General features: G+C 33.9%; 1 protein-coding gene across 1 annotated transcript in view; it reads right to left on the reverse strand.

Moving 5' to 3' along the window:
* The window catches only part of COL24A1 (collagen type XXIV alpha 1 chain), a 354155-nt gene that overhangs the window by 176104 nt on the left and 155208 nt on the right, over window positions 1-22843 (reverse strand). The window contains exon 21 of the mRNA XM_051999253.1: window positions 3398-3451. Coding sequence (XP_051855213.1) covers window positions 3398-3451 — 54 coding nt within the window. The remainder of the gene's footprint in view (window positions 1-3397; window positions 3452-22843) is intronic.

Consider the following 22843-nt stretch of genomic DNA (forward strand, 5'->3'; position numbering starts at 1 on the left):
CTTTTCCAGACTCATTGGATATTATTCTCCATCTCATGCTTTGCAATTCAGCCAAACTGGTCTCTCTGTTCTTCACTCATAATACTCTATTTCTCAGGACTGGGAGTCGGGTCCTGCCTCTGACACATACTTCGGTTGTATATTCTTGGGAAAGTCACTCAAATCTTTTTGCCCCAAGAAATTTTCTTAGAATATAATGACTTGGTTGTTCTTAGTACAATATTGCTGTTTCTGCATACACTGCATTCTTGGTTATTATTTTACTCCATTATTTCTTGCAAATTTTTCCAAGTTTTTGCAAAATCAACTATCTCATTATTTCTTACAGCACAATAGTACATGATCTTGATCATATGTCACAACTTGTTTATCTATTCTCCAACTGATGAACATTATTTCTTCAATTTCTAGCTCTTTTCCATCACAAATGACAACTGCTACAAATATTTGAGAACATGTACATTTTTATTTTCCCCTGATTATCTTTAGGAATAGCTCTAATAAAAGGATTGTTGGATCAAGGGGCATGGTAGATTTTTGTATGGTACGGTGAAGGGGAAGAAGAAAAAAGTGCATAGAAGAGAACAAAAGAAAAGGTGGAAGCACAGAAGAGTGGCTTTGAAAATGATAATAAAAAAAAAACAGAGTGAAATGGAATCTTCTTTCTATGTTGTGCTGTATATATGGAAGTGTTGTGGAAATTTTTTTTGCCTTTTTCTATTTAATTTCAAAGTAAATATCTATCCATCTATCTATCTATCTATCTATCTATCTATCTAAGTAGCTATAGATCTGCAAGTAGAGGGAGCTTCCTTGCTCGGAGTTTTCTACCCAACAATAAAATCAGAGTTCTAAACCAAAAACCTCCCCAAACAAAACCCAACACAAATCCTATAGAAACAGAGGTGCCATCTCTATAGATATAAAATTAATAAATAGAAGCACATGTGACCTAATTGTTGCAATCATACTTGCAATTGATGGCAATTGCCAACCTGTTAAAGTTGAATGCCCTGTTGTAGCCTATTTTTTAAATTATTTTTTTTCTAATCATATTTACAACTTTTCATACATAAGTAGATAGGAAAAATAAATTTGGTTAACAACTTAAACATCTAATACAAATGACTCAAACTTTTCTCATTGTTCCTTCTGTGAGGTCTCAGGCTTAAAGCTGGGAGGGGCAGTGAGATAGATGGCTCTAAACCATATTGAATTCCTTGTAAAAGCAATATTTATTTTAATTAAATACAGTCTGCCCCAAACCATTTTTTTTTTGAGTTTCCATTCATTTTTATCATTGCTTGCTCCTGTGTTGGATATCCTTTTTGAAAATTAATGGAAATTTTACCGAAAAAAGAGTAGTCAGACAGAGAGAGGCAATATAGAAATATAGGAATGGATAATAGTTAAAAATCGGAAGCCATAGAGAGAGAATTCTTCAAATTTCTAGGCAGTTGCAGACTAAGTTCTAATGCTTAACATTTCTAGACTCCGGCAGTTATGCCCTGTTTAGCATAATAAGCTGCATAAAGAAACTTTTGGGATTTGGTAACTTTCCATCTCAAATGTAAGCTACCAATTCTTGTTTAGACCAGATTGTCCAATGTAGTATTTCATGAGGCTAAAGTTCCAAAGAAAGAATGTACAGTTTTGGAAAACTACATAACCATTTGTCAAATGAATCTTGGAATCTTAGTCTGTTACTACAGAATCCTTTAAATATTGGTTTATTTCAGTGGAATTAAAATACTTATTACCAACATATAAGAGACTGCTCTAAGATAACAAAGATGAACAAAAGTACACAATTCCTGCCCTCAAGAGGATGACAATCTTAGAAAGAATTTCATAGTTACTTTTCTTATTAATCTCAGGAACTTCTATACAGGGAAGCTGCATGTTGTAATGGAAATCTGGGAATCAGAAGATCTGTGTGGAATTTCTGTTTCTCATTCTTACTAGCTATGTGACGTTAGGCAAATCAGCAAACCTCTGTTAGCCTAAATTTTAAGATGGAGATGATAATATCCCATTCTACTTAGATCTTAAGGTTGTAAATATCAAATAGGATCAGGCATATGAATATACTTTGCAAATGACACAAATTTAAGGTATTATGACATTATGTGAAGTAATGGGAACTAAAGTCAAAAGATGTGTGGTGTCAGGAAAAATACACCAGACTGAGGGAGTCAGCATACCTGGGTTCTAGTCCTGGCTCTGTCATTTACTAGCCATGTGACTTTGGAAAAGTCCCTTCATCTCTCTGGCCTCAGTTTCCTTATCTGTAAAATGAGGGTGGTGGTGTCAGATACAGTGATATCTAAGGTCTCTGAAAGCTCCAAGATTCTAAGATTCTAAATGTTTGAGAATTAGGCTAAAATTTTTTGAATGTCTACTTTGACCACTTTAAGATAATCTTTCATATGATCAGGAAAAAACCATATAAATGAAATCATATAGGTAGACAATAACTTCATAGTACAATTAAGTAACAAGTTGATTTAATTTAGATAATGATTGTAAAGCACTTAGCACAATGCCCGGCATTTAGTAAGTACTCTATTAATGTTGGTTATTATTATGATTATTTTCATTGGTGGTGGGAGAATAGTGAGTTCATATTTCACAAATTAATTTCTCAGATTTTGATAAGCTTTCAATGAGAATGTGATGGAACTTTTTAAAAGAAAATGTTGATGGCTCTTTTCTAATTGTCTTCCATTTTTAGTAATTATTAAACTTTGGCTATTCTTTGAATACACAGTTAGTAGCCTACACAAAAGTAAATGAGATAGGGGAATATTCTCTTAGATAATCAACAATATAGGAAAGGAAGAATGCTTTGAGCTGATTATTTTCATTAAAATAACTAAAAATATGGGGAATGAAGAACGGTTAGATTGAATTATTTTAGTTAGCTACCAGTGCTCATTTCTTTGCCATGGAACAAGTCCAATTTACTGAGATGATGGCTTTACTTTCCATTGTTTCAGGGCTTCAGTAACTAAAACAGTTATTGTTGATTGGATTATTTTCATATTTTATTTCTCCTTCCTGCCCCAAGAGATTCCATCACTATAACTTAACTGCTTTGCAAATTTGGAAACCCTAAAGATCAAGCTGAGAACAATCATGTTCACTTACCTGGATTCTACTGATTTACAACATGCTTTGGATAAAACGTAGTCGTGAGATAAATGGACTTTGAAATTGCTTCTTACACATCTTGAAGCAAGCTGTATAATGTAAAATGGTTCACAGACACTATTTATTTTATGGGTTATAAAGGAATTTTCTCCCATTTCTATCATGTTCTCTCCATTCCTGGAGTGCAGAAGACTCTGAACATCAAATTTTAACAGTTCCAAGTTACAACATAATAAAAATTTACCTTTGGTCCTTCAGGGCCATTTTGTCCAGGAATGCCAATGTCTCCAGGAAAACCCTAAGAAAAGATATAAAAAAGTACAATTTTACATACAGAGTTATCTTTTTTTCTGAAAAAGCACAAATCTGATAGGCATCTTAAAATTCCCTTTAGACTTTTCAAAGGCCACAACCATTAGAATAAGGTGTACTTCTTGAACACATGCTATCTGGGAACTTCATTTCTATGGATTTGCAATTTACATTAATGGAAAAAATAGTAACAGATGAGACCACAGAGACATTGCAGTAATTATTCTGTTGAAGAAACCATTGAGTTGTGGAACTATGTTCAAGTTTAATCAATGACATGAAGGATTTTTTCTCCCTTTTCAATATCATATTCTATTTCACCCCCATAAAGTTTTGTTCCAATGTTTTATAGGTAACTCTGGATTCTCAAAAGTGATACCAAGTATAACACAAGTTCTGACAGGTCCTTTCAAGTCAAGATTTCAAACATGGATCCAGGGATAATCTGTTTCTATGGTTTCAGAACCAGTCTAGATAAGTTAGCAACAAAAGTACCAATCTGACCACTGAATGAAGCCATAGTCCTTGAAAATCTTCATAGACATAACAAGGTTGTAAATTGCAAGAAATCAAATATGCTGACTATCCTTGAATGACTGGAAGGACATAGTTGTGTTAGTTTATGTGTGATGGGAGATATATTATTTTTGGTTGTGTTATGAATGGTGAAATGGAGTGTGATATTGGGTAATCCTGGACAAGTCACTGAATCTCATTTGTCTCAATTTACTCATTTGTAAAATAAACTGGAAAAGGAAATGTCAAACTACTCCAATGTCTTTGCCAAGAAAATCCTAAATGGGGTCATGAAGAGTTAGATATGATTGAAGCTATTGAATAACAAGAAATAAATTGTGGTACATCCTGTGTTATTTATCAGCAGTATGGAATATTCCACAGTGATAAAATTATAAAACTGAACCAATCAGTCAAGTCATGTCAGCTAGCACTAATTAAATGCCCACTATATACCAAGCAAATGCAGCTATTTGTTAAATAGAATACCAGCCCTGGAGTCAGGAAGATCTGAATTCAAATTTGATCTCAGATACTTACTAGCTATTTGACCCTGAACAATTCACTTAATCATGTTTGCCTCAGTTCTCTCATCTGTAAAATGAGCTAGAAAAGGAATGGCAAACTACTACATTGTAGGAGTAGAAGATGGCTATTACATATTTAGAAATAAAAGACCTATAAAATCAAACAAGGAGGCAGTATATTTATCACTGGAAGTCTTCTAGAAAATGTTGGATAATTTATAATCATATGAAATATTCAAATATGGCATGAGAATCGATAAGATGGTGAGTGATGACCTTCAAGGAAGAACTTAAGAGTTATTAACAAAGACCCTGTGGACATCGGGGAAGTTCTGTCTATTTTTGGGCTATAATTGGGGTCATCTGGAAGTCTTTTTTGAATGTCAGAACAGAGGTGGGGGAAATAGAACAAATGGGTTGAAAACAAAATAAAGCGCCCTTTGTCATTAATTAGTTATTTGTCTGGGATATTGTCTCATGAGTTGTACTAGATGATCTCCAACCCTAATTCCAATGTTCTTTACAATTCTGACATTTTATGATTCCATGAATTTTAAAATATATAATGTTAGAATTTTCTTCTTTAAAATTCTGATATTTTGTGATTCCATGAGTTTTAAAACATATAACTTTAGAATTTTCTCTGGGTGAATTATAGTAATGGAAAAAATTCTCTTATTTTAAGAGCAAAATAATGTCAGTCTTTTTCCTGGAAACTAAAAGTTAAATTAAATGTCTCTTATTATTCCCTTTCCAAGGGTGGTCAGCCTAGACCAAAATAACATTTTATTGAAGTACTAAAGTGGAATGATTACCAATTAGGTGCTCAGTCTTACTATTCTCCCTTCAGATGAAAATCAGAGAAAAAAGTTTGTTTAGATGATTTGTAGAGAGAGACAGACAGAAACAGAAAGAGATACACACACACACACAGAAAAAAAGAGAGAGAAAGAAAGAGAGAGAGAGCTCCAGAAAGACACAGAGAGACAGAGATAGAGACAGAGAGAGTGATAAAGACAGAGACAGACAGAGAAAGAGATAGAGACACAGAGACAGAAGAATGTGTTGAAGCAGGGGAATGCATAACTTAATCATGCCTACTTCCATACTCTTCAAATGATGGCTTGGGAGATGAGCTGAAGAAACTTTTCTGTCCTAGGAGTGAGCAGGAGTCAAGAGCTTTTGAAAGAATTAGTTGATCCAGACCACAAGAAACATTTCAAAACTGCTCTTTAAGGAGATGCACTGCTGAGGGTAGCAGACCTAAAATAATGCCAGATGAAGCCTTTGAAGCTTTAAAAGAAGAAAACTCTGGCTGTCTGGTTTGTATTCTCTTTTAAAAGAACCCAAACTAAAATTTTATAAATTTTGTTTAGAAAAAAAAAAAAGGAAAATGAGAATTACTTCCAGTTGAAGTTTTTGAATGCCAAATGTTCAGCCCAATTAGGTATTTTACAGATGACTTTCAAAATTTTGTAATGAAAATGTGAATCTGGCATCATTTTAAAACAAGAATTTTGAGTCGTAGTAGGCTAAGCCATATGACTGTCTAAACTAAAGTTTGATACCAATATTGGCAATAAGAAAAATCAAGGAGATAGAAAGCAAATTCTGGGAGTTGAGATTTGATGGATGGATACATTTTGTTTCCAAATTCAGGGACTAGAATCCATAGTCAATGAAAATTCTTCTTTTCCTTTTGAGAAAGATGCTACTGAAATAGTAATATCACCAAAATGTGGAAAGCTGTTAATTTTCAACAAATAATTGAAATAAAGATTTAAAATTTCAAAAAGTTGAGAAACTTTCTCCTGGATACATATCTTCCAGGTAAAAGTAAAAGTACAATAAAAGTACAATACTATTGCCAAGTTCTTCCCATCCCTATTTCCGTTACTTTTAACTTCTAAAAGAGAAGACCAAGTTGCAGAATGAACTAGAAAAGAAGGTAGATTTGGGATGAATTTAAATGGTGAAAAAAATGGAGAAATAATTTTTGGGTTTGCAAAGATGAAAGATTAAATGAGGAAGAAAGAAACTGGAGAAAAATTGAAACAGATGGAGGAAAATCAGTTGAGCTATGGAGGAGAAAGATAAGTTTTAACAAAGGAGGAAAATAAATTGGTAAGTGCAAAGTAAGACATTAGTGAAATAAAATAGGGTTTGACCCTCAAGTTAAGAGATAATACAAAGGAGATAAATGTTGATGAAATGCTGGGAAGTGACCTAATTACTAAAGGACAATTTGAAAGACAAGGACTGAGGAATTTTGCAATCAATTGCATTGAGTATCAAAGTTTGTACACAGTATAGTCATGGTGATCTGTTTAAAATTTCATCCTGCTAAATTAGGCAAGGATCCACACTTAACACCATATACCAAGATAAGATCAAAATGGGTCCATGACCTAGGCATAAAGAACGAGATTATAAATAAATTAGAGGAACATAGGATAGTTTATCTCTCAGACTTGTGGAGGAGAAAGAAATTTGTGACCAAAGATGAACTAGAGACCATTACTGATCACAAAATAGAAAATTTTTGATTATATCAAATTAAAAAGCCTTTGTACAAACAGAACGAATGCAAACAAGATTAGTAGGGAAGCAACAAACTGGGAAAACATCTTTACAATTAAAGATTCTGATAAAGGCCTCATTTCCAAAATATTTAGAGAACTGGCTCAAATTTATAAAAAATCAAGCCATTCTCCAATTGATAAATGGTCAAAGGATATGAAAAGACAATTTTCAGATGATGAAATTGAAACTATTACCACTCACATGAAAGAGTGTTCCAAATCACTATTGATCAGAGAAATGCAAATTAAGACAACTCTGAGATATCACTACACACCTGTCAGATTGGCTAAGATGACAGGAAAAAATAATGATGAATGTTGGAGGGGATGCGGGAAAATGGGGACACTGATGCATTGTTGGTGGAGTTGTGAATGAATCCAACCATTCTGGAGAGCAATCTGGAATTATGCCCAAAAAGTTATCAAAATGTGCATACCCTTTGATCCAGCAGTATTTCTATTGGGCTTATACCCCAAAGAGATACTAAAAAAGGGAAAGGGACCTGTATGTACCAAAATATTTGTGGCAGCCCTGTTTGTAGTGGCTAGAAACTGGAAAATGAATGGATGCCCATCAATTGGAGAATGGCTGGGTAAATTGTGGTATATGAATGTTATGGAATATTATTGCTCTGTAAGGAATGACCAGCAGGATGAATACAGAGAGGCTTGGAGAGACCTACATGGACTGATGCTAAGTGAGATGAACAGAACCAGGAGATCATTATACACTTCGACAACAATATTGTATGAGGATGTATTCTGATGGAAGTGGATTTCTATGACAAAGAGACCTGAGTTTCAATGGATAAATGATGGACAGAAACAGCTACACCCAAAGAAGGAACACTGGGAAACGAATGTGAGCTATTTGCATTTTTGATTTTCTTCCCGAGTTATTTTTACCTTCTGAATCCAATTCTCCCTGTGCAACAAGAGAACTGTTCAGTTCTGCAAATATGTATTGTATCTAGGATATACTGCAACATATTTAACATATATAGGACTGCTTGCCATCTTGGGGGGGGGGTGGAGGGAGGGGAAAAAAACGAAACATAAGCGAGTGCAAGGGATAATGTTGTAAAAAATTACCCTGGCATGGATTCTGTCAATACAAAGTTATTATTAAATAAAATAAAATTTAAATTAAAAAAAATTCATCCTGCTACTTGGGGAGGCTGAGTCTGGAGGATCATTTTAAAACAAGAATTTTGAGTTGTAGTATGCTAAGCCATATGGGTGTCTAAACCAAAGTTTGATACCAATATTGTGAGTCCTTCTGGGAACCCCTGGTCATCTAAGGAAGGCAAAATCAGCCCAAGTTGGAAGTTAGTCAAAGTTCCCATGCTAATAAATAGTGGGGTTGGACCTTTGAACAGATATATTTCCAGTTTGGATGAGATAAAGAAACCTAGTCACTACAGTAAATATTCTATTTTTTATTCTTCCTCAAGACTCCCATTCTACCCCCTTCTCAGTCCTCCCAGGCTCATTCCCCAAATTTAGGTTATTCATGGGGAGCTCTTTTCTTTTCCCTTTCTCTTCTCATATCACTCAAACATCTTCCTTCACTATCTTCTTCCTCCTTCCTACTTCAGATGAAGAGGTGGCCCTTTTCCTTTAGAAAGATCAGTTACAATCACTCGATGAAGTCAAAAGTCGAATTGCAAAGGATTAAAATAAGACTGAGAGACACAGTGGGGGCACTGAGTACAGGGGCTTTTAAAAGCTTTCTCTGAGAAAGAGGATATAGGAAAATAGTTGGCAAGGATAGTAGTACCTTGAAAAGGAGTAATACTCCCATTCCCACTTCAATCAATCAATAGACCATGTTAAACATTTATAAATTTGCAAACAAAATTATCTGTACTTGTTATTCCTTTACCAAATGGAGATTCTTCAGTAATTAGGTCAAGAAAGGAATGGTATGCTCACTTGTCTAGCTAAATAAATTAATTGTAATTCTTGGGAGCTTTAAACAGGTGAGAAATTTTAAGTTGATCAATCAAAAAACAAAATGCCCCAAAGTGAAGAACTTTTGGGTTCAGAAGGTTTTGCTCTTGTAGGCAGAGAAGAGGACAGAGTTGGTCATGTGTTCTACCCATGTGGGACTCATTGTCTTTTTCACTTTTCAGTCATATTAAGAAATGGGGCAGGGACAATCTCCATCCCCATGCTTTTATAGGAAAGTTCAGAAACTTGGCCAAAGAATAAAGTTTTAGTATTTTTGAAAATGTGGACATGGACTATGTCAAGCAGAGTTTTCTGCTTTGATAGAAAATTCAAAACTCCAAGAATCTGTGACTTGTTCAGTGTGGCTATTTCGCTCCACTAACACAGATTATAACACTTCAGAACAATCTCTGGAGTAAGGTTGAATAAAACCCTCACACGGCTACCAGAATTCTCATATTGTGCATCATCAAACTCAAATAGGCTGGTTCACAAAATATGCAACTGCTGATTTCTAGGTCCATCTTCAAAGTCTTTCCAACTTGGCATGACCTGCTATCAATTATATTTCACTGACATAAAGAACCTAGTGTCACCTGATTGACCTGGTGATGACATGTTGGAATTGGATTTTAATGGCCTTTTGGAGGGAGTAAATCTTGATACAGAATCAATAATTAGGATGGATGAATTGATTTTAATGGATAATTTCAAAATCTTTGCCTGTGATGAAATATAATGTAACTTAATGAAAAGAAAGAAAATGTAATTCAGAACTTGTAATCTTAAAGTACTTGGCATAAAATAAATTATAAAAATGTTAAAGAATTTTTAAAAATTAATAGCTAATTTATTTCAAAGTCAAATTCTAAATGTTAGGCAATCAAGACATTTTCTGCCCTTAAATCAAAGCATCAAATCATTATCTGACAATTTAAAATAATAATTAACAATTAATTATGCTATACTTTAAGAGTCTACAAAATATTTTCCTATATATGAGTTCCTGAGATTAATAATAGGACTGTGAGGTAAGCAGGATAGAAGTTATTCTTTCCATTTTATAGATTAGGAAACTGAGGCTCACAGAATGGCTTGTGCAGGGACACAATATGACTAAGTAAAAAAAAGTAGGACTATTTCTCAGAGCAATACCAAACAACAGAATGATTTAAAAAGAAAATCAATGTGAAATCCTTGACTTAAGTACAAAAAATCAATTTTACAATTACATAGAAAGGAGATGGTTAAACAAAAAAAATCCCAAAATAGGGATTTTAATGGTTGGTCAGTTCAATTTGAGTCAGTAGTGTGTCAATCAAAAAAACCTTAATAGACCTGGCCTCCATTGACAGACTGAGTTTCTAGGAAAGGCTAATGGCAATTCCACTGTAGTCTTATTTCATGAAACTTCATCTAGAGTTGTGTTCAGTTGATACAGTCAATCTAGAGAACTTCCAGAGTAGGCCAAGAATGACAAAATCAAGTCTGTTTCTTATGAAAACTGGTAGAGGAAATTGGGCATATTTAGCCTGGAAAATAAGAAACTTAAGGGAATTGTCATGAAAGTATGGTCACATTAGTAGGATAAGACTGTATCCATTTGTTACCAGCGAACAAACCTATAAGCAATGGATGTAAGTTGTAATATGGCAAATTTAGACAGAGGTCAAGGAAACCTTCCTAATGTTACAACTCCCCCAAAGTAGAATGGGGGGGGGGAAAGAGAAAGAGAGAGAGAGAGAGAGAGAGAGAGAGAGAGAGAGAGAGAGAGAGAGAGAGTGTGTGTGTGAGAGTGTGTGTGTGTGTGATGCTACCTAAGATCCTGGGATAAAACCATGTCATTTTCTTCTGCATTTAAATCAGAAGAAAAATATAGTATCTAACAAGTAGCAAAAGCCCAGAATGACAATGAATTTTCTCAATTTCAGAGGAATAAGGAAAATGTTCCTATTACAACATATTTCATTTTAAGCAAAATAGGAATTATAATACCACACTCATCTGCATTACTAGGATGCTTAAGAAACTGAATCACACAATACAGTATCTTCCAAGAGTCTTAGGGTAGTCATAGCTTAAAACTATCCCAATGCTTTTGGAAAACTATTTTTATGAACCAGGTTGAACTACTCTTAAGACACACTTATTACTAGCTCTTCTTATTGTGACTATAGAAGTGATCCAAAAACTGAATTTCATTGTTTTTTAGGTGTGCATTCACTTAGAGAGTAAATGAAAACATCTCTCTGTAGTTCTTGAAATTGTTTCTCAGAGCTAAAAGAATAAAGAACTACTATCAAAATGCAGATTAAGCCATTTCCATTCATTATTTTTAAGTGGGATGACTAGAACTTCACTAGAAGGCTGAACTAAGGCCACACTTATTGGAAAAATTATTACAAGAAAACTAAAGTGGTCCTCTGGCCAATTGCCACATCTATTAGGAGATTTGATGCTACTGGTTCACTTTACAGCATTTCAACTGTCACAATTCTGACTACTGAGAAAATGAAAAGTGGCTAACTTTTTTTTAATCTACTAAAACTGATTTCCAAGTTTGGCATTGAAAATTTGACTATGCATTAAGTTTTCAAAATGTACAACTTTAAATGCTATTAATGGAGTCAGGGCTGAGTCACCCAAAGCAATGGTAGGAAACAGATGTGAAGGTCACAAAGAAGAAAACACATCTATCCACAGTGTTTTTTCCTGAAGAAACTAAATCATAATTTCAATGGTCAAGTCATCTACTTCAGGGCTCTGCTCTATGGAGAAATTTATAGTAGTCCTGATCATAGGAGAAGGCAAAGAATTGATTTATTCTCTTCTTTCTCCTCCTGCATTTTAAAATATTGTAGTATTGAAACTCTAGAAAGAACACTGAACTGGGAGTGAGAAAGCTAATGGTAATTAATATTTGAAGCTAACTTATAATTGGCGCAAATAAAGGATCTCTAGAAATATTTGCGTTCAAGTTTGCACTGGTTGAAGTTATGATTGTGTGAAACATGGCAATTTGTTTCATCCCATGGAAATATGCATTGAATAATTTTGCATTAATAACGAATTTAATAAATATAATAAATTTGCCCTTAGGAGGAGCAGTAAATAGAATGATGGTCATCTTGAGTTCAAATCTAGCCTTAGACATTTATTGGCTGTGGTGACCCTATTTGCCTCAGTTTCCTTATCATAATTATGAGTGGGAAAAGGAATGGCAAACCAATCCAGTATCCTTGCCAAGGAAAACCCAAATGAGATCATGAAAAGTCAGACATGATTGAAAAATAACTAACAGCATAAAAAGATATACTAATCAGGACCTAGAACTTTGAGATCGCAAAACACTTTACAAACTCTGATTTATAGTTGCTATTAATATTCTCATATGGCATATAATGACATCTAATGAAAATGAGTATCAACAGAGTATTATCTGGGATCAACAGTTCTGGGTCTGATGTATGATTCCAATTCAAGTCTTTCTCACTCCCATCCTGAGTTATCTTCACTATGTAGTGCTACCTCTATATAGATCTATCTTTTCCATTTGCTAATTGTCTGTGCCTGCTCAGTCATTTTGTGAGCCTCAGTTCCCTCATCTGTAATCCCTATCCTAACTACCTTCCACATCGCCGTTATGAGTTTCATGAACATATAGGAAAATATTTTGTAAACACCAAAGCACAGCATAATTAATTGTTGTTTCAGAATGGCAGATAATGATTTGCTTGTGAGACTGAAAGAGGAAAATGCCTTCATTGCATAATATTTCCATTTAGAATTTAGATTCAAAATGAAGGTAATTTATATTAAAATCTTTTTTAAAATCTTACGACATAATTTAAGTCAAAGCAATATTTTTAAAGGATTCATTTCAGTTGTGCCTGACTCTTTTTGACCTTATTTCAAGATTTTCTAGCCAAAGATATTGGAGTAACTTGCTTTTTACTTTTCTAGCTGATCTTACAGATGAGAAATTGAAGCAAACAGTGACTTACCCAGAGTCACGCAGTTAATAAGTAACTGATGTTACATTTGAAAAATGAGTCTTCTCAGTTCCAAGTCCAGTGCTCCATTCACAACAAAGTCATTTAATGCCATTTTAAAAGAATCTTTGAATGCTACTTGCCTATCCTGTAGGATCTTTTTTGATTTTGATAGTCATTCAGTGTGTTAAATGACACACTCTCATTTTTGTATCATCTACAGCATAGATAGATAGCATATATACCTATATCTGCATATGATATATAGATATAAACATACACGTAAATGATATAGATATACTATGGAGTACATCTATAGCTATACTATGTGGTATATCTATAGCTGTCCCTTCATCTACTAGTTTAATAATCCCACCAAAAAGATCCTTAATAGTCATGGGATTCTTTAGCATCACTCCTTCCCTGTCTAGATATTTTGTCAGTTATCTCCCTAGTTATGCATTCTAATGTGTTTCTAGGGCTCTAGGCTACGTTTGCTTCTCTATAGTTTGTAAACTCAATTCTCTTCCCTTTTTCTGAAAGTTGGGATGATATTTGCCCTTCAATATTGTGTCATTTCTCCACCCTCTATAGTCTTTTAACTATAATTGCCAGTTCTTTCAGCATCCAGGGATACAGTGCACCTAGATCAGATGACACTGTTTTGCTGTGATTGTTACTCTATCCAAGCCAGGCTATCCAGACCTATGGTCTCTTCTTCAGTTTTGTTCCACCATGCATTGATGGTACCTAATAACATGAAATTTGCTTCTTTTAATTAAGACTTTAGGTTATTTTTTGTTGCCTAAACTTGACACATTTATTTATAGACAACTGAGGCCCAAAATTTTACAACTGATTCCTTTCTTAGTTTTTAACTTTCTATGCGTGTCTCAATTCCTATTCACTTTCCTTTTCTGTGGTATTCTTTCTGGTATCTAATTTAGGAGGTCTATTAAGTCAGTCTTTCCCTTTCCATGTCATTTTTAGTATAAAATTACAAAAGCATCAAGGACAATTCCAAAATTGCAAACTTGGATATTTCACACATATGAAATAATTTATGATTAATATAATATTAATATTTAAAATAATTTAGTTAATATAATATGATATTTATGGTGTATAATATCATATAACATGATATAATTAAAATAATATAATGTCCAAAGGAGGAAGCATATTGTGGGCAGAAGACCTAGATTTTCAATTCAATAAGCATTTTAAACATTAATTTTTATTGTTATCTTTTGTTTTGACTCCCCTTGCATTTCTTTCCCCTTCCTTCTCCAGAAAGCTAACCAAGCAACAGAGATTTAAAAATAGAGAAGAAAAAAACAGAATTTGCAAGACAAATACAACAACTGTATTTGAGAGCAAATGTAATACCCTATGTCCTTTCAACAAACATTTAGTAAGTCCTCAGAATTTTTGAGTACTGTGCTTAGTAGCCAAGATACACAGCTGAAAAAGAAAACTAGTTTATAAGGTAATAGAACTTTACTAATAGGATTTAAATCCTGGCTCTTCTACTTGCTATTTATGTACTTCAGAACAAATCATTTGGTTTTCTAGGAGGTACCTATATTGTATGAGTTCTAAATTATTTATCATCACTAAACAGGTCTCTCACTTTTCCATCCCCACAGTGTCTAATATAGGACTATGTACACAATAAAGCATAATAAAGCAAAGCTTGGTTTCAAATGTTGAGCAGCATAACATGATCTTAATTGTATAATTAAACTTCCAATGACACTTAAAATTTCTTCCCTAGGAACTAAAAGGGGACAGATGTATTATGGATTGCTTTTTTTAAAAGAAGGAATAAGAATGCATGTATTTATTTGTATTTCATCCAAGGAGAGGGGCTTTTTAGAGGGAAAAACTTGGTTTGAGAGATATGTTCCCAGAATGCACTTATAGGACAAAGTCCTGGCAGTTGCAGAAATGCTTGACATGTCAGTAATGTGCTGAGTCTCAGAAGGAAAGTAATAAAAAGCTTTAATATGATCTTTTTTGAGTGAAGATAATTTAGCCAAGACTTGAAGCCAAAAATATTTAAAAGGGTAGTAATAATAAATTCGTTTTCCCTGTAAACTTAAAGGAGAAAGCAACATAAAAATTTCAAGAGAGGGAGCTATTCTACTTTCAGAGAAAATAATGAATGGAAAAATACTATTTTCCAGATTGGATACAAGAATAAAAGCATCTCTCTAGGCACCTGGCTTATCCTTCATTTGCTGTTTAGCCTTTTCTTAAAACCATGATTTATGGTGGAAAATGCTTACATTTGGTCATTGCTACTCAGGTATCTTTTTTCCTTCCAAAGGAAAAAATAGCAGCTGAATTCCATATGTGTACCTTCCAGAAAACACAGCTGAGACAAATCATGTCCAGAGATGAAAATCAAATTCCTTACTATAAGTACTGTCTTACTATTTGTGATCCAAATGCAACTTATTTGCATATGATCTTTAAAACACATTTGAAATAATTTCTATGAGAAATTCTAAGCCACTGTGAAAATTGATTTTTGATTTATGTTACAAAAATACTTATAATTTTAAATCAACTGATTCTGACAATGTTTTTGTACATTAATTCAATTCAACAAGCTCAAGCTAGCTCACCCCGTTCACATCCTTGGAGCAGTCTCCAAATGGCCTTAGATCATTTACTCTTCTTTCTCAAGAAGTTGAGTACTTAGTTCAATTTTCACTTTTACCTCAACCCTGGCCCTCATACTAGAGGATTTCTATATACAAAATGATGTTGCCTTAAACAACTAGCTTCCCAATATAGTTATCTCTTTATCTCTTCAACCTTCACTCCACCCAGTCACCAACTACACAGGAATAGTAATGACCTTCATCTATTCATCATCCAAAAAGTATTCTAACTTCACAATCTACAACTCTAATTTCCTTTAACTTGAACTATTTAACAAAAATAACACTATTTAACAATATTCTAAGTAGAATGTTTCTTTAAATGATATAGATTGTATCCTCTAAGAATTTTGCCACAAGAGAGCTATCGTACAATCTAGAGGCATTCTTCTGCTACTAAAAGGTCAATGTATAGTTTGGGCAATTCTTTGTTATTTTTTTGACCCTCTCTCAATGACCAGCCTATCAGCCCTTTCTATTCTATATTTCCTTGAGAATCTTTTACTCATATTCTTCATTAAAGATACTTAATGCTTATATCTTGCAGTCTATGAACACTTACATCTCCAATGCCCTCTGTGTAATATTTATTTTTAGTTCTTCAGAGACTGTTATGTTCCATGCATCAACTCCATTCAGCAACACTAGTAGAATGATGATGCTAAAAAAAAATTGGTCCTTTGATTCTGGGAGAAACTTGGCTTTGTCAAAAGAATTTTGCAATTTCCTTAGTACAATGCAGTCCAATCTCCTCCCTCTGCTAACATCTCTAAAGCATTGTCCATTTGCATTGTCTATCCCCAACAGACACACAGATAAATAGATTCTCTGGTTTACCCATCCAACTATGTCATAATCTAAGCAATAGGCATTCTTCATCCACTTGGTCTTTTTTTTTTCCATGTATGGTCAGGCCAAACACTTTTGAATGGTGGTTAATCTTTTCCAGGAGATGTTGAAATTAGCAAGATGTCCTTTGGAGTGCCTTCCCAATCACAGGGTATCTTCTGTGTTGATCTTCTTTGTCACAGAGGCAAACATTTTTGGTGATGATACAATCCCTTGTTTTTGCTTCATTTGATGCTTATAATCAGCCAGTTCTTAAATAGTGTCATCTCTGTCAACATGATTTTGGCATATGGGTGAAAGACATCATATTGATAAAGAGTCTTTAAGGTGGCGTATTGTTCCATTAAATCAATTTTTTTTTTATTGAAATGTTTTTTTCATTCATGTTCCTAAGACCACTTTCTCTGGGGACCTGACCTATTATTGTATATTTGGTTTTGGAATATAAGTTCATACAACTTAAAATATCAAAATTTGTTCTCTAAAGTGCTATTTGACTTTCCCTGTAAGAAAGACTGATACCAGAATCTAAATATGGTGACTCCATTGTTCTTGATAGAGAAAAAGTGTTGTATAATAATCTATGGAAGTATTTTCCATTTTTCTTCTGTTTGTTATTCTCCTTCTATTTCTTGTCCTTGAATGCTCTCAGAATAACTTTGCTTAGCTGAATCTTTTGCCAGGATTTCTTTTAATCTGGTTTTATCCTCTTCTGCTTCTGTCTGCTTCGTGAGATAGTTGTCAAAATCTCTCCTCATTCTTCTTCATAGGAGTTTACAAGCAAATAAACATCCTAAGTCAGTTAGCTTTGGCCACCATCACTTCCTACTTGTCAAACAAACCAAGTGTTTGCTGACTGAGGTGATTTATCAGGCCTTTGATGTCCTTGTGGCAATAGATAATGCTGGTTCAACTTTTATATAAAATTATTATAATCAACATCAATGACATTTACTTAATTCAGTACTTATTTTCATGAAAAATAATTTGTTTAAATAGTTAAACATTGAGTTGCTTCAATTCAATGCCATATCTTTTTCTCCTTCTTATTCTTTCTTCTGTTTCTTAATTCTGATTTTTGCTCTGACAGATCACTTGTCTGACTAGATGCACCTGATTTAGGGATAAATCTCACATTAATAATGTCTTTTTCTATTTATTAAATATGATCAGTTTAACTTCCTATGAAGTTTTGGTGACTTGTGATGTATTGGCAGCACCTATTAATTCTCTTCTTGAAGAAAGCGTTAATGATATAAGAAGAGTGAGAATTCTATAAAGTCTATATAAATATCTGACTTCTTTTTATTCCCTGTATTATGCTTTCTGAGATATCCACTTTTGCATCGATATCACCAAGTATCAATGTGTAAACTGATTTAATTTGTAAGGTCTTGGTGATTTCTTCATTGAATTTCTTCACTGGTGTATTTACAACCAAGGTTGGTTACATTGTTATATATTTGTAAATATCTACCATAAGTACTGTAATATGAATTGACCAAAGTCCCTTGAAATGATGTTTCTTGTCTTTGTACACATGATAAAATCAATTGACAGTTAATTTTTTAAATTCTTTTCAAGAAGTACCTGTGAATCATCCGTCCCTGCATGTTTCTTCTTTTTTTCTGATTTATAGTAATTGTATAAAGTTTGATATAATTCATTTATTCCATGAGTAAGCCAACTCATTTGTCTTGGACAAAAATTTTACATTAACAATATTGACAACCCAAGTTAAAGTTTATAATGAATTTTTAAAAAGCACCTGTGTGATTCTTACCATGAATTTATCACTATCACTCTAGAAATGAAAGGCTGTTGCACAGAACTGAAGGCAATTTTGCATTTTTGTTTCAAGGCTTACCATATAAGCTTAGACTATGTTATTTTCTTATCCAAATCACACCAATTTATACTGAGTTTGCAATATGTTAAAGCCTCTGGAAATTTTCCCTATATAAACCATACCTTCTCCATTTTATACTTCTTTTGAAACTAAAATCAAGATTTTACCTTTATCTCTATTACATTGTGTCTTGATCCACTAATCCAAAAATGTCATAAAGATGACTTTAATTTATCAGGAATATTTAGATATTCTTTTATGCTAGAATTCTAGTAAATTCTAGATATTTGCTCTTTATTTGAGTTTTGATTCCCTATTTGGCATTTTGCTTCTGCCCTTTCTATGTTAAAAATATCTTTATTCTTAGTAGAGAAAATAAGTTAGATGAAATAATTTTTTGAACTTGTATTTTCTTGTTTTCAAAAAAAATTACATTTATAACCATGTAAAACTTTTCTGTAATTATATTGGTCTTCACTTCTTAAAATAATGAGGAAAAATGCATGGAAGATTACTTGCTGCTATCCTTTCTTCTTAATTAGAGGCTTACGGAATTTCTTACTGAATACAACTAAAAATAGATTTTGTTCCTCACCTGGAATCTCTTGGAGTCTTGCTCATAAGCTATTTAAATGACTGATTTTTTTTTAACCACATGATAATCACTCAAGAAATAGTATAGTTTTTTTTTTTAAATCACTCATGATTTTCTCATTGCCAAATCAGTCTTTTTTCTTAAGTTTTATTCTTCTTGGGCTGTAAAAGCATTTGAATCTTGAATTTTCCATTCCTCTTCAAATTCTCTTTTTTCCTTGATTTTCTTAATAAGTTATCTAAAAGCCATCTATGGAACTACTGTACACAAGGTAACAACTGTTTTAACTGTTAAACTTCATAGCTTCTCTTCTGTCCTCATTTTCATTGTCCTTTTCACAGTAGAGGGATGATGAATTCTTCTTCCCAGATAGGATCTACCTTGATTTATTATCCAAGGTCACAAGGCCATAAATTTGTAGGTAGAAGAAATCTTAGAGGTTATCTAGTCCCACCTCTTCAATTTATTGATGAGGAAACTGAGTCCCAGAGATTAAGCGACTTTCCCATAATTATATGGGTAGTAAGTATCTGAGGTACAACTTGAATTCACATGAAAGTGGGAAGATTGTTTGCTTCCAAGCCTCGTTGTCTTTCTGCTGTAACACATTGTCTTCTGGGTAATCCTTTCCTCCCTCTGCTCATTTTCTTACTTGTCCAACTGTTCTTTCACATTCTACTTAACTGGGTCACAACCATTTATGTTCTGATTCCTAGGTACTGGAGTTCCCATAGGCTTTGGGCCTGTAAGAATCTTGGGAATACCCTGGAAATAAAATATGGGTAGCTTAGGAGCAAAATGAAAAGAAAATAGTTCAGCTGATGGGTAACATAGATGTGGAATTCGTTATGTTAAAAGTTAAAAGGCTCATGGAAGTTTAAATGAATGCAGAGTTTATTGGTTGATAAAAGGGGATGAGTGGAAATGAGGGCACTTTGTTGAATCTTTGGAAAGTGATATCATGGGAAGACTGCTCATATATTTTCCCATATACCACCTAGTCAGAGTCAGAAGCTTTAGTACAATGGACCATTGCATTGTAGATTTAGGTTTAGAGCAGGAAGGATTTTTCAATGAACTTAATCCCTAATCCCTTACTTTACAGATGAGGAAACTAAAGCCCAGGTAGCTCAAGTGACTTTTCCAAACTCACACAGGCTGTAACTGGAAGAGCGGAGATTCAAATCCAAGTTCTCTAACTCAAAATCCTATACTTATCCCTTTATGCTATACTGACCCCCATAAAGGGTACATACAAAGTGGTATTTGAAGTCAGGAAGACTTGAACTCAAATCCTGATTCAAGCTTACTAGCTGTGTGACCCTGGGAAAATAATTTCTCTTTCTGTATTTCAGTTTTCTCATCTGCAAAATGGAAACAATAATAACACCTATCATGCAGAGTGGTGTTTTTGGGTGAGGATCAAGTTAACATATAGAAAGCACTTTGCAAGCCTTAAAGTCTCATGTTAATGCTATCTGCCATTATTATTATTATTACTATTATATAGTATTTCCTACATTATTAAGAATAATATCATCCTGGTTTTTCTTGCACATCATGAAGAATATGAAAATATGTTTAGCTCAATTGCACTTGTTTAATCTATATTGGAATGTTTGCTGTCTATGAGAAAGGGGGAATGAGGGAGAAAAATTTAGAATATAAGATTTTGCAAGGATAAATGTTGAAAATTATCTTTGCATGTGTTTGGAAAAATAAAAGGCTATTTTTTAAAAGGGGGGGAGAATAGCATCATTTAGATCAAATATGATGGACTTGGCTCTTTTCAACAATGAAGTGATTCAAGACAATTCCAATAGACTCATAGAAAAAGGCATTTATATCCAGAGGCAATAAGTTATATTTGAAGAATAAGTGCAATGTAGCAGTCATGGATGTGCCCTGGATTGTGAGCTTGGGCAGCTGAGAGGATGGCCCCATATGTAGTTTGTCCTCAGTAAAAGGAAAGTTCAGAAAGGAGTAGGGTCTCAGGAGAAAGATAAGTTCTGTTTTGAAGATGCTGAGTTTGAAACATCAGTGGGATATTCAGTGTTTGAAGTCCTATTGGCAGTTGGACAAGCAAGATTGGAAATCAGGAAAGAGGTTAGAATCAGATAATTATCTGAATTAAAATGATTTCTGAACATGTGAGCTGATGAGATAGTAGCATAGAGAGAAAAGAAAATAAGGTTCAGGATAGAGCTGGGAGGAGGCAGTATGGAACATCCAATATTATTGGGGGTGATCTGCATGAAGATCCAGCAAAAGAAAATAATCAGAAGAACCAGGATAAAGTAGTATTAGATAAACCTAGAGAGAAGTATCAATATAAAAAAGATTGACAGGGTCAAAAGCTGCAGAGAGGTCAAGAACAATGAGGATTGAGAAAAGCCATTCAATTTTGTTTAGTTACTGTGGAGAGAGCAGTTTCATTTGGATGATGAAGTCACAAGATAATCTACAAAAGGTTTGAATCAGTTGGAGGAAATGCAACAGAGGAACCAATTATAGACAACTTTTTCAAGGAGGTTAGCCAAAAAGGAAGATTTAGGAGCTAATAACTGGGAGAGACAAGGATGTGGTTGTCAGAAGTAGAGGGGCAGTCAGTAGACAAATGGAAATTTAAGATAAGTGAGAAATTGGGAATGATAAATAGGGTGATTTGCTGATGAAGACTGGAGAGAATGGGATCTCATGTGTGTGTGTGTGTGTGTGTGTGTGTGTGTGTGTGTGTGTGGTTTACTATGGCAAGGAAAAGCTATATTTCTTCGTGTGAGACAGGGGAAAAGGAGGATATAACAGCAAAGGATCACTGAGTGATGCGAGATGGAGAGAAGATGTAAAAAGCATTGCCTTGCTTCAGTGAGTATCCTTTCAAGATTATGTAACAAAGTTGTAAGGGACCCAGGCAACACTGTTTCATGATTTTCTTTAAGTTTGTTCAGTGGCATATGAGTAGGAAAGAAGGTAGCAGACCATGGAAGTAATTCAGGTCTGAGGTGTAGTAGCGCAAGATCAGTGATAAGATTAAAGAATAACATAGAATTGAACTGCTTTCACTTAGAGGTTAAGACAGGAAAGGAAGAGGAGTGTAGCTAGTACAGGAGAGATGTTCTGAATGAGAACTGAGGGGTCATGGGACTTTTTCATTTTTCTCAAGATCTTTGTTATTAGGAATCTTGGGTAGAGTGGAAGGGATGAATATAGTTGGGGGAAAATGTAATATAAAAATGGAATACAATATAAATAAGAAAAAGTTTGAAATGCTATTTTAGTTGTCTCATCCCATTTGATAGAAAACAACTGGCTGCATTTACCAAAAATAATATGTAAACTTCAAATTTTTTGGCATTCTCTATTGTCCTGGGATGTCAGTAGAAGAATCAATTCACAGACAATATTCTTCTACTTTGTTGCCTCAGGACCAAGAAGAGATGAGGATGTTGTATTCCTATAAGTATGCTGCTATCCTAAGCCTGTTTTGAAGAAAGAAATAAGATCTGAATGTACCATCTTTCATTTCTAAGAACTGAACATATCTACCCAAGAAGGTAGGGGATATTAAAATCTCATGTTCAAAACATGCAACTTTTATCTTTTTTATTTCACTGGAATTCATATTTCTTTGAAGGCTTGGATGTGCAGATATGTAAACTTTTTTGGCCATATGGCAACATACCAATTTGCCTTCAATAAGCAAAACATTAGGAAGCAGGAAAATACATACTTGGAAGTATTCTGAAGTGACATTTGTTCAGATGGTTTTCAAAGACAATCATCTTATACGCCAAAGGCAAATAGTTCAGATTTATATCCAAGGATTTGAGATTGTTTTAATTC

This window comes from Antechinus flavipes, chromosome 4 (genome assembly GCF_016432865.1).
Source record: "Antechinus flavipes isolate AdamAnt ecotype Samford, QLD, Australia chromosome 4, AdamAnt_v2, whole genome shotgun sequence".
In the NCBI taxonomy this organism is placed as follows: domain Eukaryota; kingdom Metazoa; phylum Chordata; class Mammalia; order Dasyuromorphia; family Dasyuridae; genus Antechinus; species Antechinus flavipes.